The sequence below is a fragment of the Mus musculus genome, chromosome 17 (assembly GCF_000001635.26).
Source record: "Mus musculus strain C57BL/6J chromosome 17, GRCm38.p6 C57BL/6J".
NCBI lineage: Eukaryota > Metazoa > Chordata > Mammalia > Rodentia > Muridae > Mus > Mus musculus.
In genome coordinates, this window is record NC_000083.6 from 73,942,166 (window position 1) to 73,958,809 (window position 16,644).

At 42.1% G+C, this 16,644-nt stretch overlaps 1 protein-coding gene across 2 annotated transcripts in view; it reads right to left on the reverse strand.

The window, feature by feature from the left end:
* Xdh (xanthine dehydrogenase) overlaps positions 1-8,232 on the reverse strand; it is a 66,503-nt gene extending 58,271 nt beyond the window's left edge. The window contains exons 1-2 of one of the 2 annotated variants that reach the window (XR_003952104.1): positions 7,913-8,232; positions 1,682-1,739 (exon numbers count right to left, since the gene is read on the reverse strand). Coding sequence is in view for 1 of the 2 variants with exons in the window: in NM_011723.3 (NP_035853.2) it covers positions 1,682-1,739; positions 7,913-7,963 (109 nt within the window). In the remaining variant the exon portion in view is untranslated. The remainder of the gene's footprint in view (positions 1-1,681; positions 1,740-7,912) is intronic. The other variant, NM_011723.3, reaches the window with a different exon arrangement.
* Between the last annotated feature and the right edge of the window lie 8,412 nt (positions 8,233-16,644).

Consider the following 16,644-nt stretch of genomic DNA (forward strand, 5'->3'; position numbering starts at 1 on the left):
ACGATCTAGTCTTTATCTTCTAGCCTTGACCTCTTTCTAGAAACCCTAGGCTAGGAATATTTCTCCTGCTCTCACAAATTAACTACCAGCCCAGACTGCAATAAGGAGGAGGACTTTATACTTTCTGTGGCAGCTTTCAGTTTTAAATTTCATCTGAGTTTTGATTTACTAAGCCTGTCCAGTGAGATAAGGAGTTCCTGCGGCTCTGAGGCGTCAGAAATAAAACTGAAACTAATAGAGAACTAAAATGAACTTTGTTCTCAGAACACTGGAATTCATATCAACAACTTCCTAGTGGGGTTGGGCTGGTAACAGAGTCCTCTTTCCAACTCACAAAAGACTCACCAGGGCTATCTTCTGAGCCTTCAGATATACCCATACCAAGCTCGCTTCTGTGAGTACTGAGCAAGTGGGTCACTCACACCTCTGGGACAGGGACAAGGACAGCATAGACAGATGTTGAGAGGAGCACCAGGCCCTGGAGACTTGCCAGCCTGGATGAGAAGTGCATTGCTGCAGCTTCCATCCAGGGTCTACCAGAACTTGCTCATAATATACTTAGTGAAAAGCAGGTCATTTAATCAGTGCTGGCCTCACTTCCTCTCCAAGGGAGATGATGTTATACCTCCACAGAACTTCTGTAAAGATTACATGACATCAGCTATGCAAACTACTTTGAACTTTGCCTATACATGACAAGTGTCCATTAAATGTCAGCACCTATATTTTCTGTTGTTTTTTATCCAGGGTCCCAGAATAGTTTAATAACATGAAAGAACAAAAGGTGTGAGATCTTTTAGAAGCCTTCCCCACAATGGATGAAGAGCAGCAGCCCAGAACTCTACAGCAGTGGTTCTCAGCCTTCCTAATGCTGTGACCTCATGTTGTGGTGGCCTCCATTATTTATTTATTTATTTATTTATTTATTTATTTATTTATTTATTTGCTACTTTATAACTATAATTTTGAAACTGTTATGAATAATAATGTAATTATCTGATATTCAGCATATCTCATAAACAACAATCTATGAAAGGGCCATTTGTCATCCCTCCAAAGGGGTTGTGATACCCAGGTTGAGAACCACCTCTCTAAAGTGTCTCCTGCCCTTGATATCTCTAAAGCCTGCCACTAAGCATTCGATGCCTTACACAGTACCCACTGCAATCATCCTTTCTCAGTGTACAACACTTGTTTGGGAATGCTCAGTAACCATATGGAGTTTACCTACTATATGAAAGGCCCTAGGTTCAATGCTCAACAGTGCAAGAAAAAGTAATAGCAACCCTTCTTCTGGTCTCTCTGGACCTATATTGAGCCAGAGAGGTTCCTGGGTAATCCTGTATGTGTTAAACAAATGTCAACTAAAGAAGAGCTCACTACTCCTAAAGTAAATGACCATGAAGTTCATGGGGGCTGCCGAGGAGGACTTTCATGGGCACAGAAAATCCTTCAATTACTAGACTCTTTGCTGAAGAAGTCTGAAAGAAAACCATGAACAGCCTCTCATTTGAGGACTGAGAGTTTACAATCTAGGGAGCCTAGGATCACCCAAGGATTCTCAGTTATATTGAGTGCCACAGCTGTGTAGACTTCTTCGAGGCCACTTGGAAATTACTTAAGCTTCAGAGAATAGCCCTATGGTCCCCTCACCCTCATTTCCATTGAAGAGTCAGGATACACTTTCTTCTAAGGTAGACCAGAAGTGTTGTTTCAGGGTCTGCATTTTTCTCCACCACCTACCAAGAAAATACATCAAAGAATCACCTTTCCATTCTTTTGCAGTTGGTTTCCTCCCTTTCATCTCTCAACCCAAAATCTGTAGAGTTAATGGGCACAGAATAGATAGACCATGACAATCAAGGCATTTCTCTTTCTCAATCCCATAAAAAAATGAACACATGAGCTGTAAAACACAATCGTGCCCTCGGGTCCTAGAATTCCACCTGGACACACCACAGAAGCTTGGGGTCTATGCTGCTAAGAGCATCTTCTAAGTCAAACATATCGCCTCATTTCTCCTGCCTCTTCCCAGCCACCCACTCCAGAGTTGGAGCTGTCAGCATGCAGACTCTAACTTTGCATCCATGTGTATGCCTGCTCAGATTCTGTGTGTGATGAGAGACAGTTGCATACGTAGTCCATGCTCATAGCAAAGTGTGGTATGCAACAAGCTACACAGTAGCAACATGAGCACGCTAGCATGGAAGAGCAATCTCAACACAAAAACCCATCCATGTGTTCAGTAAGGTAGAAAAGGCCAATGTGAGATGCTCTCTCCAGATGTAAACCTTCAAAGAAGATCCAGGAGGGGCCATTTCACTACTCCCCATATTTAAAGGCAGAGAATTTGTAATAAGAGATCTTTTAAGAGAACTGTGCTATGTATTGGTCCTAGAGTTTCTTCTAGTGAAAGGAAAAGAAACATCTGCCTCACACCTCAAACTAAAAGAAGGGATACCCTTTGTACCATACATAAATCCGCCACTCCTCCTTCACAGTCGTGCCAGGGGCCAGACCAACCCAAGACTTTCTCAGAGGCCCCGATGAAAGAACAACAGGAACTTTAATTCTATGCCCTTGTCCAAGTGGGCTTGGCAAGGCCAGTCTAGGGATGGAGCCTGTATATCCTCAGAAGAGTCAAGGTGGCAGCTTCTGGGGTCCAGGCTCTTCCCCCTGGGGACCAGGCTCTTCCCCCTGAGCTGTGGTTATCAGTCCTAAGGCAGCTGTGTCTGCAGGACCCTAGGTTCTCTTTGCCAAGATTGTCTGACTTAGTTCTGCTGACTCTGACCGTTTTTCCCCTCTGCAAATAGAACATATGACGCTGTACTTCTTAAGAATTCTGCTTGGCACGAGTCACCAGCCTGTAAGAGACATCTTTGTCCCACCTAGAACCCTGGTTCTCCTTCTTGATATGTCACCTTTCAAGACACGCATTCCTGCAGGTTCTGGACAGTATAGGACATATAGTGGTCTGCCGTACCATAACTAAAGGTAGACCCAGCATAGTGTTGCTAACTAGAAATCATGTGTTTAAACTCTTACTTAAGTTTAAATGGACAAAGTGGAAATATTGGTTCACATTCCCAGATTTTAATCGGTTCAAGAATTTTGTTAGCAGTGGACATACTACAGACCATACATGATGTGGATAGGGTTGGCTTTCGTGTATTTAAGTCAGTCTCAGTAAGGTTACCTAAAGGGAGTGACAGAGCAGATAATAGAAGTATTCTTTGTACAATGGACCCTTCATGTTGGGGGCTGAGATAAAGCAGAGGGCATAAGAAATGCACATCACACATGTCATGGGATACATGAGCAAACACTTCCTGCCATAGCTCCTGAAGAATCCTTGAAACCATCAAAAGAATTAGCCCTAAACAGTTGAAATGGCACCTTATAATAGAGCCAGTTAAGTGAGATCCTTCTTGCTATCTCATGAATCATTCTAGGTTCAGACTGTTTGGGGAAACTTTGCTAGAAAACAAAATGGTGCATGTGCATGTGTGTGTTGTGTAGTGTGTTGTATATATGTATGTAGTTCATGTATGTGAGTGTATGGGTACATACATACATACATACATACACACACATGCATACACACAGGGATAGATAGATAGATAGATAGATAGATAGATAGATAGATAGATAGCTCTCTCAGTCTTACTAGCCTTAGGCAAGGTCTCTCACTGAACCAGAAGCTCACTGTATAGGTTAGGCTGACTGGTCCATGAGCTCTTGGGACCTGCCTGTCTCCAACCACCAATGTTGGCATGTGCAGCCCTTCCTGGCTTTTTGTATGGAAGCTGGGGATTCAGATTCAGTTTCTTATGCCTGCAGAGCTAGTGTTCTTAGCTACTACATCACCTTCCTTGCCCCAATATTAGTATTTTTGTATTGACTCCAAATAATACATTCCTGAAACTTGTAGAACTTCCCCTTCAATAATATTTAAAGAAAACGTGCAAGATAGAAAGTATAATCCTTAGACAAATATTACATTTTTCTCTCATTTGGGATCTATCTTTATATAGACATGTATGTATATGACATGATGGTACAAGTGAAACTATGTAGGAAGAAAGAGAACAAACGGGAGGGGGAGGGGAGGAAGTGGAGTATATGAGTAATATGATCAACATACAACATATACAATCATACAACATACTCGTATAATTTTTAATTTAAGTTTAAAATTAATGTTTTCTTTAATTAGTTTCCTTTTATGATAACACCCCAGGATTCCAGCTTGCTCAATATCCTGGTTATTAAGGCAAAGCTTCTTTTCTAGGAGAAGTCACACAGGCAAATAAAAATGACCCAAAATGACATTTATCACCCTCCTGGTTGGCATCAGTGACCTTAGTGTGCCATTTCTCGCCTTGTTTCTCCTTCTCCTTTATAGTACATCACACTAGACACACACACACACACACACACACACACACACACACACACACACACACACTGCCTGCTGGGACCACCTACAAATTCAAGGTAAGTTCCTCAGTGTCTCTGAAGACCCCTTTAAACATGTCTTCACTTTTAGCCATCCTGCCTCCTACTTCCCCAGCAAGTCTGTCTGATTGAAGTTAAAATCCATCTCATATCTCCTAGTCCCGTACCTTGAGCATATCTCTCTCTCTCTCTCTCTCTCTCTCTCTCTCTCTCTCTCTCTCTCTCTCTCTCTCTCTCTCTCTCTCAGACATATTGACTTCTTGGGAGACTTCATATGCTGCCCTACCCAAGGCTTTCTACCTCGCTACCTTCTCTTGAATATCTACACAGAACAGCCATGCTACGTTGGAGCTGTGTCTCACGAGCTTCCCACGGTGTGCCCCACGGAATAGTCTCCACAGAAAGCCCAGAGGGAAAACACTTGGCAGGCATCCCAGTGTGAATCTGAAATATTCCCTCCAAGGCCATATTTGCAGCACTTGCTACCTAGCTGACAGGGTGGTTGTAAAACCTTTAGGAGCTGAGGTGAAAGTAGGTCATGGGGTTGTGGGGAGGCTTTGGGGGCTATACCCAAACTCTGGCACTTCCTTCTCTCCATCTCCTCTTCTGTCATATTGTGGATAATGACCCCTTCCCTCTATTTACCGTAATCGTCTGCTCAAGTTACGAGGCCTATTTGTGGACTAACTCCAGTGAAACCATGAGCCGAAACAAATCCTTCCTTCCTTCCTTCCTCCCTTTAATTGATTCTGCCAGGTATTGTGGTGCCTGGGATATAAAAGGAACACACTGCAGGGCAAGTAACATGGGCCAGCCTTGATGGGCCAGCAACATGGCTCAGTGGATAAAGGTGTCTGCCATCAAGCTTGATAACCTAAGCTGAGTTCAATTAATATCTTCTCTCACTCTCTCTCCCTCCCCCTCTCTCTCATACACACACAGAGAGAGACAGAGACAGAGAGAGACAGAGAGAGAGAGACAGAGACAGAGAGAGAGAGACAGAGAGAGAATAAATACATAGAACTCAAAGAAAATGAGTGAGTAGATTGCTCTGAAAATTTGAACTTTAAAAATAAAATGATTGTTGGGTATTGTGTTGTATTGTGGTGGTGCATGCTGTTAGTCACAGCACTCAAGGTTCAGAGGCAGGCCAGTCTCTGTGAGTTCGAGGCCAGCCTGGTCTACATAGTAAGACCCTGTCTCAAATAAATAAATAATAAAAAGGAAGGAAGAAAGGAAAGAAGGATGAAGGATAGAAAAAAGGAAGACAGTCCTAAAGGATGATAACATACTATATACATTAAATCTATAACATTAAAATTATAATTATCCAGTGAAAGAATAAAGCTGCATGCCTCCAGCTATGTCCTCTTCCTGTAGGGATTTCTCTTGCATCCCTCTCAGTAAAACTAGAATCCTGGCCCCTTAAGAGGACATCACCCACAATGCTGGTGAAATATTGAGCAACGCTCTCCCTTTAGTACTGACTCCAGAAGAGGACAGGTCACTAAGGTCCAGGTCACTCCCAGAAGATTCCACAGGCACTTGGTGTCTCATACCTGAGCCCTCTCTAAGCCCACTGGTGCAGACAGAACCATGCAGTGTAGAAAACAAGGAAAGGAAGAGGTGCCCTGAGGAGAACCAGCTGCCATCTTTCTACCGCTCGTTTGGTAATTTCTTTGCACAATCTCTCTGGCCCAATGCCTAGAACATCTTGAAGAAGGAAATGAATCTGAACTTACTCAATCTGCCTGTGCTCACTCAGATTGCCTGCTAGCTCTGGCTTCTTACTACTCACCAATTGCCCTTACTTTCTTCATCCTTCTGGAGAGCTCACACCTTTTTAAATGACAGGCTGGCTATTCCTCAGGATAACCTGACGGGACCAGAAGCTCCCAGGAATAGAAGGGATTGGTGTGATGCTACACTCTAAAAAAATCTAAAAATCACTTCTCTCCAGTGCTAGTAAAATGCAAGGAGAAGCAATTTCAGCCAAGCCAGTTCACCTCAAAAACACTCCTTTCTAGAACCAGAGGCTGACACTAAGCTATCCCCCCAGAAGAACTGTGGGTCACACATAAATCAACACCCGACCTTAGAGCAAGATATGACCTTCAGAACACTTTGAACCTGCCACTAGCTCACTGGGAAAAATTCATTTATGAGCATCCCAAAGATGATGATGTCTGTGTGTGCACAGTATTTCCAGGGAGCCAAGTTAACAGCTGTTTCCTCACCTCTGTGATGCAACCATTGGGCACAAAAGACATTTAAAAGATTGAGTTCAAAAGCCTTACTACCATCAGCTTAGGCATTTCACCCTAGCCCTTGTCTTGGTCCAAGCTTGCCCAACACACACACACACACACACACACAAAAGCAATATATCAGAGAGATTCAGGGATCCAGGGATGGGGCCACTCCCACTGAATCCACAGGCTTTACCGTACTGGTGTTGAAATGACTCCTAAAGTTTGCGTGCTAGTTAGCCAAGCAGATGCTGGCAGTCTAAGCCCTTAGGAATTCTTGAAATCACATGTCCATTCTTGCAAATTTCTTCAGAAATTACTCAGTCTCTTTAATCAACACAAAAGTGTCAAAATAAAAAAACAAGTAAAATTGTTTGGGGAGGGGGGGAAGCCTTTGGCCCACTCATGGTTTATGAAGTCCATGTGGCCAGTTACAGTGGGGGAAATGAGGGTTCTTCTCCTGTGACCTCAAGTGGGGAGCTGCAGTGCTGGGAGTACCTTGAAGGGAGGCCAACAACGCCAGAAACAATACACTTAGCTTGCTCCTTCTCTCCCTGCACCGAGTTGACCTTGCAAAGATTCTCAGGCTATCAGGGATTTTGTGGACCCCATACCACTTTACCTACATTCACAAGTGCCGTTTAAGGGGTTTGCAATATTTACATATAGAACTGAGAGATGGTGATGGAGGAGTCCTTTATGAAAATAATGACAATAATGGCTTGCCACAAGGTGTCAGTATATGTTGCCGCACAGTAAATCAGCTCTAGTTAAATCTATGTACAGGATCATATATCAGAACCAGTGGCTGTGTGTGTTTTATGTTCCGGCATTAGCATAAAAGTGCCCGCCTCCTGCTGTTTGTATTAAAGAGAGCCACTGAAACACTAGAAACAGAGAAGAAACACAGAAATAGGGAAGTGCTGTTGCCTCCTCCTCTCACCTAGACTCTGTTCCTTTTCCCACCTCTGAGCCAGTGTGTCCTCTAGCATAGAGTGGCCATCCCTCTCTCTTCCCTCCCCTTCCTCCTTTGCCCTCTGAGCGTCTTGCCTGTGTTCATCTTGCTCTAAAGTTACCAAACTACAGCAATATCTTTTGAGGGGTAAGATGAGACCAGAACACATCAAAGTGTCCACACAAGAGAAGTGACACAGGTCCCCTTTCAGACAGCAGAATCTCTAAACCAAAGGTCAACTGCCACTTACCTTTTTGCCATTCACAAAGAAGACCAACTCATCTACCGTTGTCCTCGTCATCGTGACGGCCGGAGTCCCCGAGCTGCTGCGAGGTGCTTGTAGATATCACTGCCTGCAACTTGAAAGATACGCCTCCCAGCAAAATGAAACAAAGTTAGCCAATGAGAAAGAAGCAGCTCCAGGCATGGACAGCTCTTGGCAAGAGTCACAGGTTTGCACAATCCAGGAAGGACCAGACAGCCAATCCACAGATCCTACTCTGTCCTCCTAGTCAAAGTGCACAGAGGAAAGTGCAGCCGTAGATTAAGGAAGCCTGCATCTTGGCACCAGATGACTGTGAATTCTGGGCACCTGCCCTTGTGAAACCTGCTTCATCCTCCTCCCACTTGCCATACCAGGAAGAGCAGGGAAGGAGCAGTTTGCCAGCCACTGAGGCTGATTCACTCTCTTCCCGTTCACACTTGTTATTTTCCCAAACCGGCTCACCCTGACACAGGCTCGCCACTGGCCTGCACAGCTCACTCTCTCAGGGCCTGGCAGAATGTGAAGGTCAGAGACACAGACCCTTATGTCCAGACTCAAACCCTGACCTTTGACTACAGCCTGTCACTTATCGCCTGCAGGACTCAGCTGTTTCTTCCTGGAAAAGGGACATCAGGATGACACCAAAAGCAGAAAGCTGAAAAGCAAAAGGTCTCTCGGGCGTGCCTTATAAACTTGCAGAGAATGGAAATAATCACTTTTGAACAGTCACAGGAACAATCCCAATAACAAATCATGTTCCAGAATTTCACAAAACTTGTCAAATTATCAGAGGAACTCATACACCAAAACATATTACAAGCACCAAGTAAATAAAATAAGCTAATACAACAACACCCACCACAGTCTGTTAATAGAGCTGAGAGCCCCCAGCTCCATCAAGGACCATTAGCTTCTGGTGTAAATGCCTATGCACAGCATCCACTCAGACAACACTCGTGGGCTCTCCTTGCTCCACCTCCCACCACTCCATTCCACCCATCTTCACATCAGCAGGCACTCTGTCCTTCCCCAGCCCTGCAGTCACTCAATCACTCAGCCAACCTACAGGGACACATGTGTCATCGTCCTGGAAGACCACAGAAAAGGAAGAAAAGTGCATGGTCAGATGAGCCTGGTGCAGCAACAACATTTTGGGAAACAGGACTCCTGGGACAGTCACATCATCAACACAACGCCCCTTTGCTGGCACAGCCCTGACGGAACCAAGAATGAACTTATTTGTCGGTCAATTGATATCCCAGTTTACCCTTAGACTTATGCACCAAATCCCTTCAAGTTTCTCGGTCCAGGATATTCTGGTCATCATAAAACAGTACTTGCTACCCGGAATCAAATTCCTTACGAAATGGGCAGTTTGGCTGTCTGGGGATGTTAGTGACATGCCTGGTAGGGCTGTTGTTGAAGATGATGATGATGATGATGATGATGATGATGATGATGATGATGATGATTATGATGCTTCTGAGACCAGGAAATGGAACTAACCATCCCAAGCCCAGGATAATCCTTCACAATAAAGAGTTGTCCAACCTAACATGTCAATCAAGTAGAGGCAGAGATGTGGTGACCTGGAAGGGAAAGGGTGGGGAGAGGGACTAAGGCTGAACCTAAGGTGTGTTTTGTTAACTCCCTGTTCCTCACACTCCTATGATGGACTGGTGTTCTGTTCAGTGACTCATCTTCATGAGCTCTGCCTTTCCCCCACAGTCCCAGGGAAAACTCTGAAGGCTGGATTTAGTGTCAGCTCCATCACCTTTGCAAAAGTCACTGGCTTGGGTCCAGTGGCCACGTTCACAGACACGGCTTACTATAACTACTCTGTAAAATCAATTCTGCCAAAAAAAAGTAAAGAAAGAGGGCAAACCATCCCAGCAGATGTTGAGAGAGTGCTGGATGGAGGATATAGGAATGTGAAACCTAGGGGTTGGTAACACCCACAGTACCCCTCCCCTGCCATAATCTGAAGGCACAAATAACCTGACTGAGGCAGTGCTGGAACAGGCGAAACTGAAAGAGGAGATGAGAAATTAGCTGGAACTGACCTCAGCCCTTGGGGAGTTGCCTGCGAAAGGAAAGAGCAGCCCACAGACACAGCTCCAGAGAGAGAGAGAAAAGGACTCTAAAGTTGGGAAGTTCGCACCACACATCACTCTGGACCCCATGGCTGTTGCTACCTTGTGGAGCCAGAGACCCTTTGGAACCACAGGAAGTAAGCAGGTTGCAGCCACTGGATAGGAGCAGTAAACCTAAGACACACAAACTGTGGCCATAGCTGAAATGTGGTAAGGTCACCGGAAGCAGGGAGATTCTCAACACTCCCCACCCTGACCACAGCTGAGAGAAGCTATGTGGATAACAGGAAGCCTGTGGTGGAACTTGTTGCAATGCACTAATGGACCTGTAGATGTGGGGTTGCGGCTTTCTCCTAACCAATAAGAAATGTTGACTGAGAACATTTTTATTTCCATTCATTGCTCATTTGCATTCATGTTTTTTATTTTATTTTTTGTTTCCTATATATCTTAGTTTTTTTAATTCTTTACATTTTTTGTTAGTATGTATATGCTTATATTTTAAATTCAGGTGATGTGATGTGATTTGTACCTTGCTGGGGAAAGCTCTTACATCTTCCTTATCTCTAAATTTAATGCAACATTTTCTTTACTGCTTTTCATATGTCTAACCCATATACTTGACTTAATTCTTACCCCAGTCCTTCCTATCCCATCGTCCACACCCCTTCATTTTACCACTTAAATATGTGACTTTCTCCCCCAACAAGAACTCTACTTCTCCTGTCTTCAAATTTTCTAGGAAACATCAGCCAAGGGCATGGTACCTTCGGCAGCTAACCTGGGGCCTTATGGTAACTCATAATAGCTGTCATTACAGTCAGCTTGGGTAATAATAAATCTAAGGTAGAACAAGCTACCAAAAATAAACAAAGATATACATAAAGCAAAGATAGAGACCATGGGGAAGGGGAAAGAGCTGCAAACCAGAGAACAGATACTCCTCAAGAGAAGCACAAAGCACACCAAAGAGACACGAAAGGCATGAGAAGATTTTCCATTATGACAACCCACAGGATGACATCTTGTTAACAATGGAAACCAAAAATTATAAGATGTTAAATTACAAGCACATGCAAAAAGAAATTGCAGAGTTTTGTCAAAAAAAAATTTTTTTCAAAGACCAAACAGAGGATGCAAATAAACTGATAAGGAACTTAGCTCAAGTTGTGAAATAGATTCAAGACACAGAGAGAAAGTTGCCGATATGACATGGCTACAGGAATCAGTAACTAGGAGGAAAAAGTTTAAATATGGAAGAAAAATCACCAAGGAAATGCAGTCTGTACAAGGAATAGAGGGATTCTGGAAATGAAAGAATCAATCAGGTAACAAGTAACAGCAGAGCGTCATCAACAAACATGAAGAAGAACTGATCTCAAGAGTAAATGCCAGGGTTGAGACAATAATACACACAGACATATAGAAGGGGAAATAGGCCAGGGAGATTTCTCAGTGGCTAGAATGCTTGTATGAAATGTAGACTTTGGGTCCCCAGAGCCCACCTAAGTGACAAACATGCATGCAAGCCCACCTGTAATTCCAGCCTGAGATGGTAGATATGGAAACTCTCCAGAGCAAGCTATCTAGCAAGGCTAGCCATACTGACAAGTTCTGGGTCAGATTTGGAGGCCAATGGACATCCCCACTCATGCCCATACACCCAAGAGAACAAAGTCAAGACTACATGAGATGGAAGAAGATGACAGACAATCAAATATCTTAGACAACCTACCCAATGAAATTTTAGCTAAGAATTGCCTGAATCTAGAGGGACAGACATACAAATAGAGAAAGCCTTCAGAATCCCAAGTAGTCAGGACCAGAGAAGACTCTCTCCAAAATGTATTATACTCAAAATATCAAAAATACAAAGCAAGGAAACCATAGAGGAAAATGCCCACACACAGAGGCATAAACATTTGAGTAACATCAGATCTGATGTCAGCAACCGTAAAAGCATAGAATAATACATTTGAATCCTTAAAAGAAATTGTTGTTAGCCAAAATTGCTGCACTCTGAAAACAGATGAGGAAATAGGAATATCTCAAAACAATACAAGCTTACACATACACTAAATAAATAAATCATACAATTCATAACAACTAGGTCAGCACTGAGAACAATTTTTAAGGATTATTATACATAGAAAAAGAAGAAAGTTTCACACATGAAAACACAGGGAAGAATATATTCTATGAAAGGAACAAACACTTTCAACACCGCCAGGAACAAAAGAAAGGAACTGCCAATCATCCCACCAACAAGAGCAACAAGCAACAAAGTCATAAACAATAGCAAGCCCTTCTCAATTATAGCCTTGAATACCAATGGCTTTAAGACAATAATTAAAAGACACAGACTAATGGACTGTATTTAAAAAAAAATGTGATCCAATTATCTGTGGTCTCCAAGAAACTCACATAGCTAGGAAAGTAACTGAGAGTCAAAGGTTGGAAAGCAAACTGTCAAGCAAACAGAAGTCGAAAACAAGCTGGTAGAATGATTCCCATATCTGATTACATAGATCTCAAACGAAAACTCATCAGAAGAGATGAGGTAGTTGACTGGGTATTAATAAAAGGAACAGTTCACCAAGAGGATACAACCATAAATGTTTCTGTCTTGAATCTTGAGACCCCAGTTTCATAGAAGACTCTACATAAACCCAGATATAGTAATAGTGGATACTTTGGTACTTCATTGGTATACCTAGGTAGGCCTTCCAAACTAATCATCAGCCAAGGGAACTCAAAGATTAACTACATCATAGATCAAATGGAACTAATAAACCTGCAAAACAATCCACCCATCTGATGGAAGTGAACTTTCTTTTCAGCCACAGTTGGAACCATCTCTAAAATTGACCACATTATTGGTCACAACACAAGCATCATAAATACAAAGAAAAATCTAAATAATCTCCCACATTGCATCAAACCACAGTGGAATAAGCTAGAAACCAATATCAAGACTAATCTCAGAAAATATACAAATATCTGGAGACTGAACAATCTGTTTTGTTCAGGAACAAAATAGGAAATGGGTCATTGAGGGAACCAGGAGAACTTGAAAATTCCTAGAAACAAACAAATCCCTGGGATACAGGCAAGTCAGTCCTAAGAGCTTAAACGTTCACATTAAAACAACAGAAGGGCTGGAGAGATGGCTCAGTGGTTAAGAGCACTGACTGCTCTTCCAGAGGTCCTGAGTTCAATTCCCAGAGACCACATGTGGCTCACAACCATCTGTAATGGGATCTGACTGGGACAGTGTAGTCACATATATAAAATAAATAAATCTTTAGGGGGAAAAAAAAGGATCTCAATTAAATAACCCAATGAGTAACTTCAGGACTCCTTGAAATCAAGAAGAAGCCTACTCCAAATACAGCAGACACAAATAGATTTGTGAATTAGAGACTGAGTATAATAGATGGAATTAGTCAAATAATTGTTTCTTTGACGGTATTAACAAAATTAACCAACTTCTAGACAGACTAACCAAAAGAGACACAAATTAATAAAATTAGAGATGAAAAGATCATGGTTGCAATAGACTAATGAGGGCATATCATTAAGGACTGCTTTGAAATTTTATATTCTTGGAAAAATGAAAAATCTAGAAGAAATGGATAAATGTCTAAACTCATATTGCCTACCAAAATTAAAGGCAGAAGATATAAACAATCTGAACAGAGGCATGACAAGCAAAGAGATTAAAGCAAAAATTAAAAGACTCTCCACAAAGAAAGCTAGACCCATTTATTGCCGAATTCTACCAAACTTTCAAGGAAATTCTAATACCAACGCTTCTCAAACTGTTCCAAAAAAATAAAACTTAGAAGGACTATTAGTGAACATAGTCTACCATCAAACAGATTACAGCAAGTTCTGTGTAGAATGTGGGAAGAGAAGGATTCTCACCCACTGTGATGGGGTATAAACTGGTACAGACAAGCATCAAAATTGGTGTGAAGACTTCTCCAACAACTAAAAACAGCTCTGCCGCATGACCCAGCTACCCTGCTCCTGAGCAATTACCCAAATGAGGCTACATCCTATCACAGAGGCACATGCACCTTTGTTTCTTGCAGCTCTTTCCACAATAGCAGGGACATGGAATTGGCCTAGATATCCATCAATAGATAAATGAGTTGCAAACTTTATATGCCCCAGTACGGGGAAGCGCTGGGGCCAGGAGGTGGGAGTGGATGGGTAGGGGAGCGGTGGGGAACGGTATATAGGGGACTTTCAGGATAGCATTTGAGATGTGAATGAAGAAAATATCTAATAAAAAAATTGAAAAAAAAGAAAAAAGAAAATTTGGTACACCGATATGACTGAATTTTATTCAGCCATGAAGAAAAATTAAAATGTGAAACTTTCAGGAAAATAGTTGGAACTGAAAAAAACACATTAAGCTGAGTAGCCTGGACTCAGGAAGACAAAGGCCATGCTTATATTCAGACCTAAGTTCTCGTTGATAAATATGTGTATCTAAGTAGGAGCAAAGGTGATGCCTTAGTAATGATTTATTATTGTGATGAAACGATGACTAAGGTAATTTATAAAAGAAATCATTTAATTGGGGGCTTTTTTTTTACAGTTTCAGAGGGTTGGTCCATGATCATTGTGACAGGGATTGTGGTGTTAGGCAAGCAGGCATGGTGCTGAAGCAGTGGCTGAGAGCCACTTACATCCTAATCCCCAGTCAGTATGGAGGGGTGGGGTGGGGAGGGGAGGGGTGCTGGTTCTAGCATACTTCCTCCAACAAAGGCCACATCTCCTATTACTTCTCAAATAGTTATACTTCTGGGGGACAAGCATTTGGACCTATGAGCGTCTGGGGCCATTCTCATGCAGACCTCCACAATACCCAAACCAAAGCAATGTGAGACAGAAGGAAAAGCGTGGGGAAGAGAACAGAACACAAGAGGAATTAAAGGAGAAAGGAGGACACTTGGGGTGAAAGGGAACACTGGGGACAGGGAGAGAAGGGAGGAGTTAGGAGCAGAGTGAGAGACTTGATCAAACAGACAGACATATGAAAATGTCATATGGAAACTTGCTACTTTGTAAGCTAATTTAAATACACTAGTAAATAAGGAAGTTAAATAAGACATAGCTTAAATAGATTATTTATGGCAGACGTTCAACATTGGCAACTTTCTCTGGGATGGAAATAAAACTCCACTCTGTGGCTGCCAAACATTGAGGTGAAAAAGAAGCACATTTTAACTATGGGTTACACTGTCATTCAGAGATTTTATTTCCAGAATCACCAGTTGGAAGCTCCAATACGGAAATCTGACAAACACTTTGACAAATGTGATCAGTTCATATTTGGCAAAACATTTGCAACCACCTCCTCTGTGACTTTGAATCTTTTTAATTGACTAATAAAACTGTATATATGTATAAAGTGTTTTGAAATAGGGGTGTATTTTAGAATGGTTCACTTGAGGTGGTTAATATATGCAATAAATCATTGCTATCATTTTTACAGTTTGAACACATCCTCTAATGGTTTTCAAAATGCAGTGTACCATTATTAAATACCACCACTGGATGTCTTCCCCCGATCTAACTAAAAAAAATGTGTGCTCTTTGGCAAACTTCTCCTCCTCCTCTTCTGTCCCAGCCTCAAGTAATGATGGTTCTAAAGCCAACTGTTCATACCCCACCCAGAGGTGAGACTCAGTAATAATACTGAAAGAATACTAATACTAAGAATAATAATACTGTCTTCCTTATGCCATTTCACAGAATAGCCTTCTGAAGAAGCCATGGATTCCGACACACAGGCGTTCCTTGGCCTAATACAATCTTGGCTTTCTGATGTAGCTTTTGTTGCCTGTGCTTTTGTGTTCACCTCCTAGACTCGCCTCCTGAACTCACCTCCCAGGACAACGTCTACACAGCCATATAGTTTGCTCTGTGTTGCATTAAAGCAGTTTATAGTTTGCGGTCTTGTGTTTTAGTCTTTCATGCCTTTTCCATTGATTTTTTTATATGATGTGATATAGAGAAATAATTTCATTTAAATATGAATATCCAAGTTCTTCAACACATTTTATTTAAAACTCTTCCATTTCTTCATTGTATACTCTCAGAATCTTTGCCACCCCGCTCTACCAAAATGATTTTTTTTAAATACATGCATTGTTCTGTAGAGCTAGGCAGCTTGGATATTTTTGGTTTTATTGATTTTTTTTTATGTATGCACAGTATGGTTCCCACAGTAAAACAATAAACTCTGAATTTAAGTATATGATGCCTCTGGTTTTGTGAGATTTTTATTTTGGCAATTGTTGTTAGCTTTCTTCAGTATTCCTTTGCCTATTTGGATTGCTTGTGATTGTGTGTGAATTTGTTTTTAAGTAATTTGAAACTGGAGAGATGGCTCAGAGGTTCAGAGCACTTGCTCTTCTTCCAGAGGACCCGAGTTCAGTTCCTAGTCTCCACATTGGACAGCTCACCTGCTCAAGGACCTATAACTCCAGCTCCAGGGGATCGAATACCTTCTTCTGGCCTCTGTGGGTACCTGCACACACGTGCATATACACACACATACACACACAGGCATATACTTCAGACATAGATACACACTTGTACATAAAT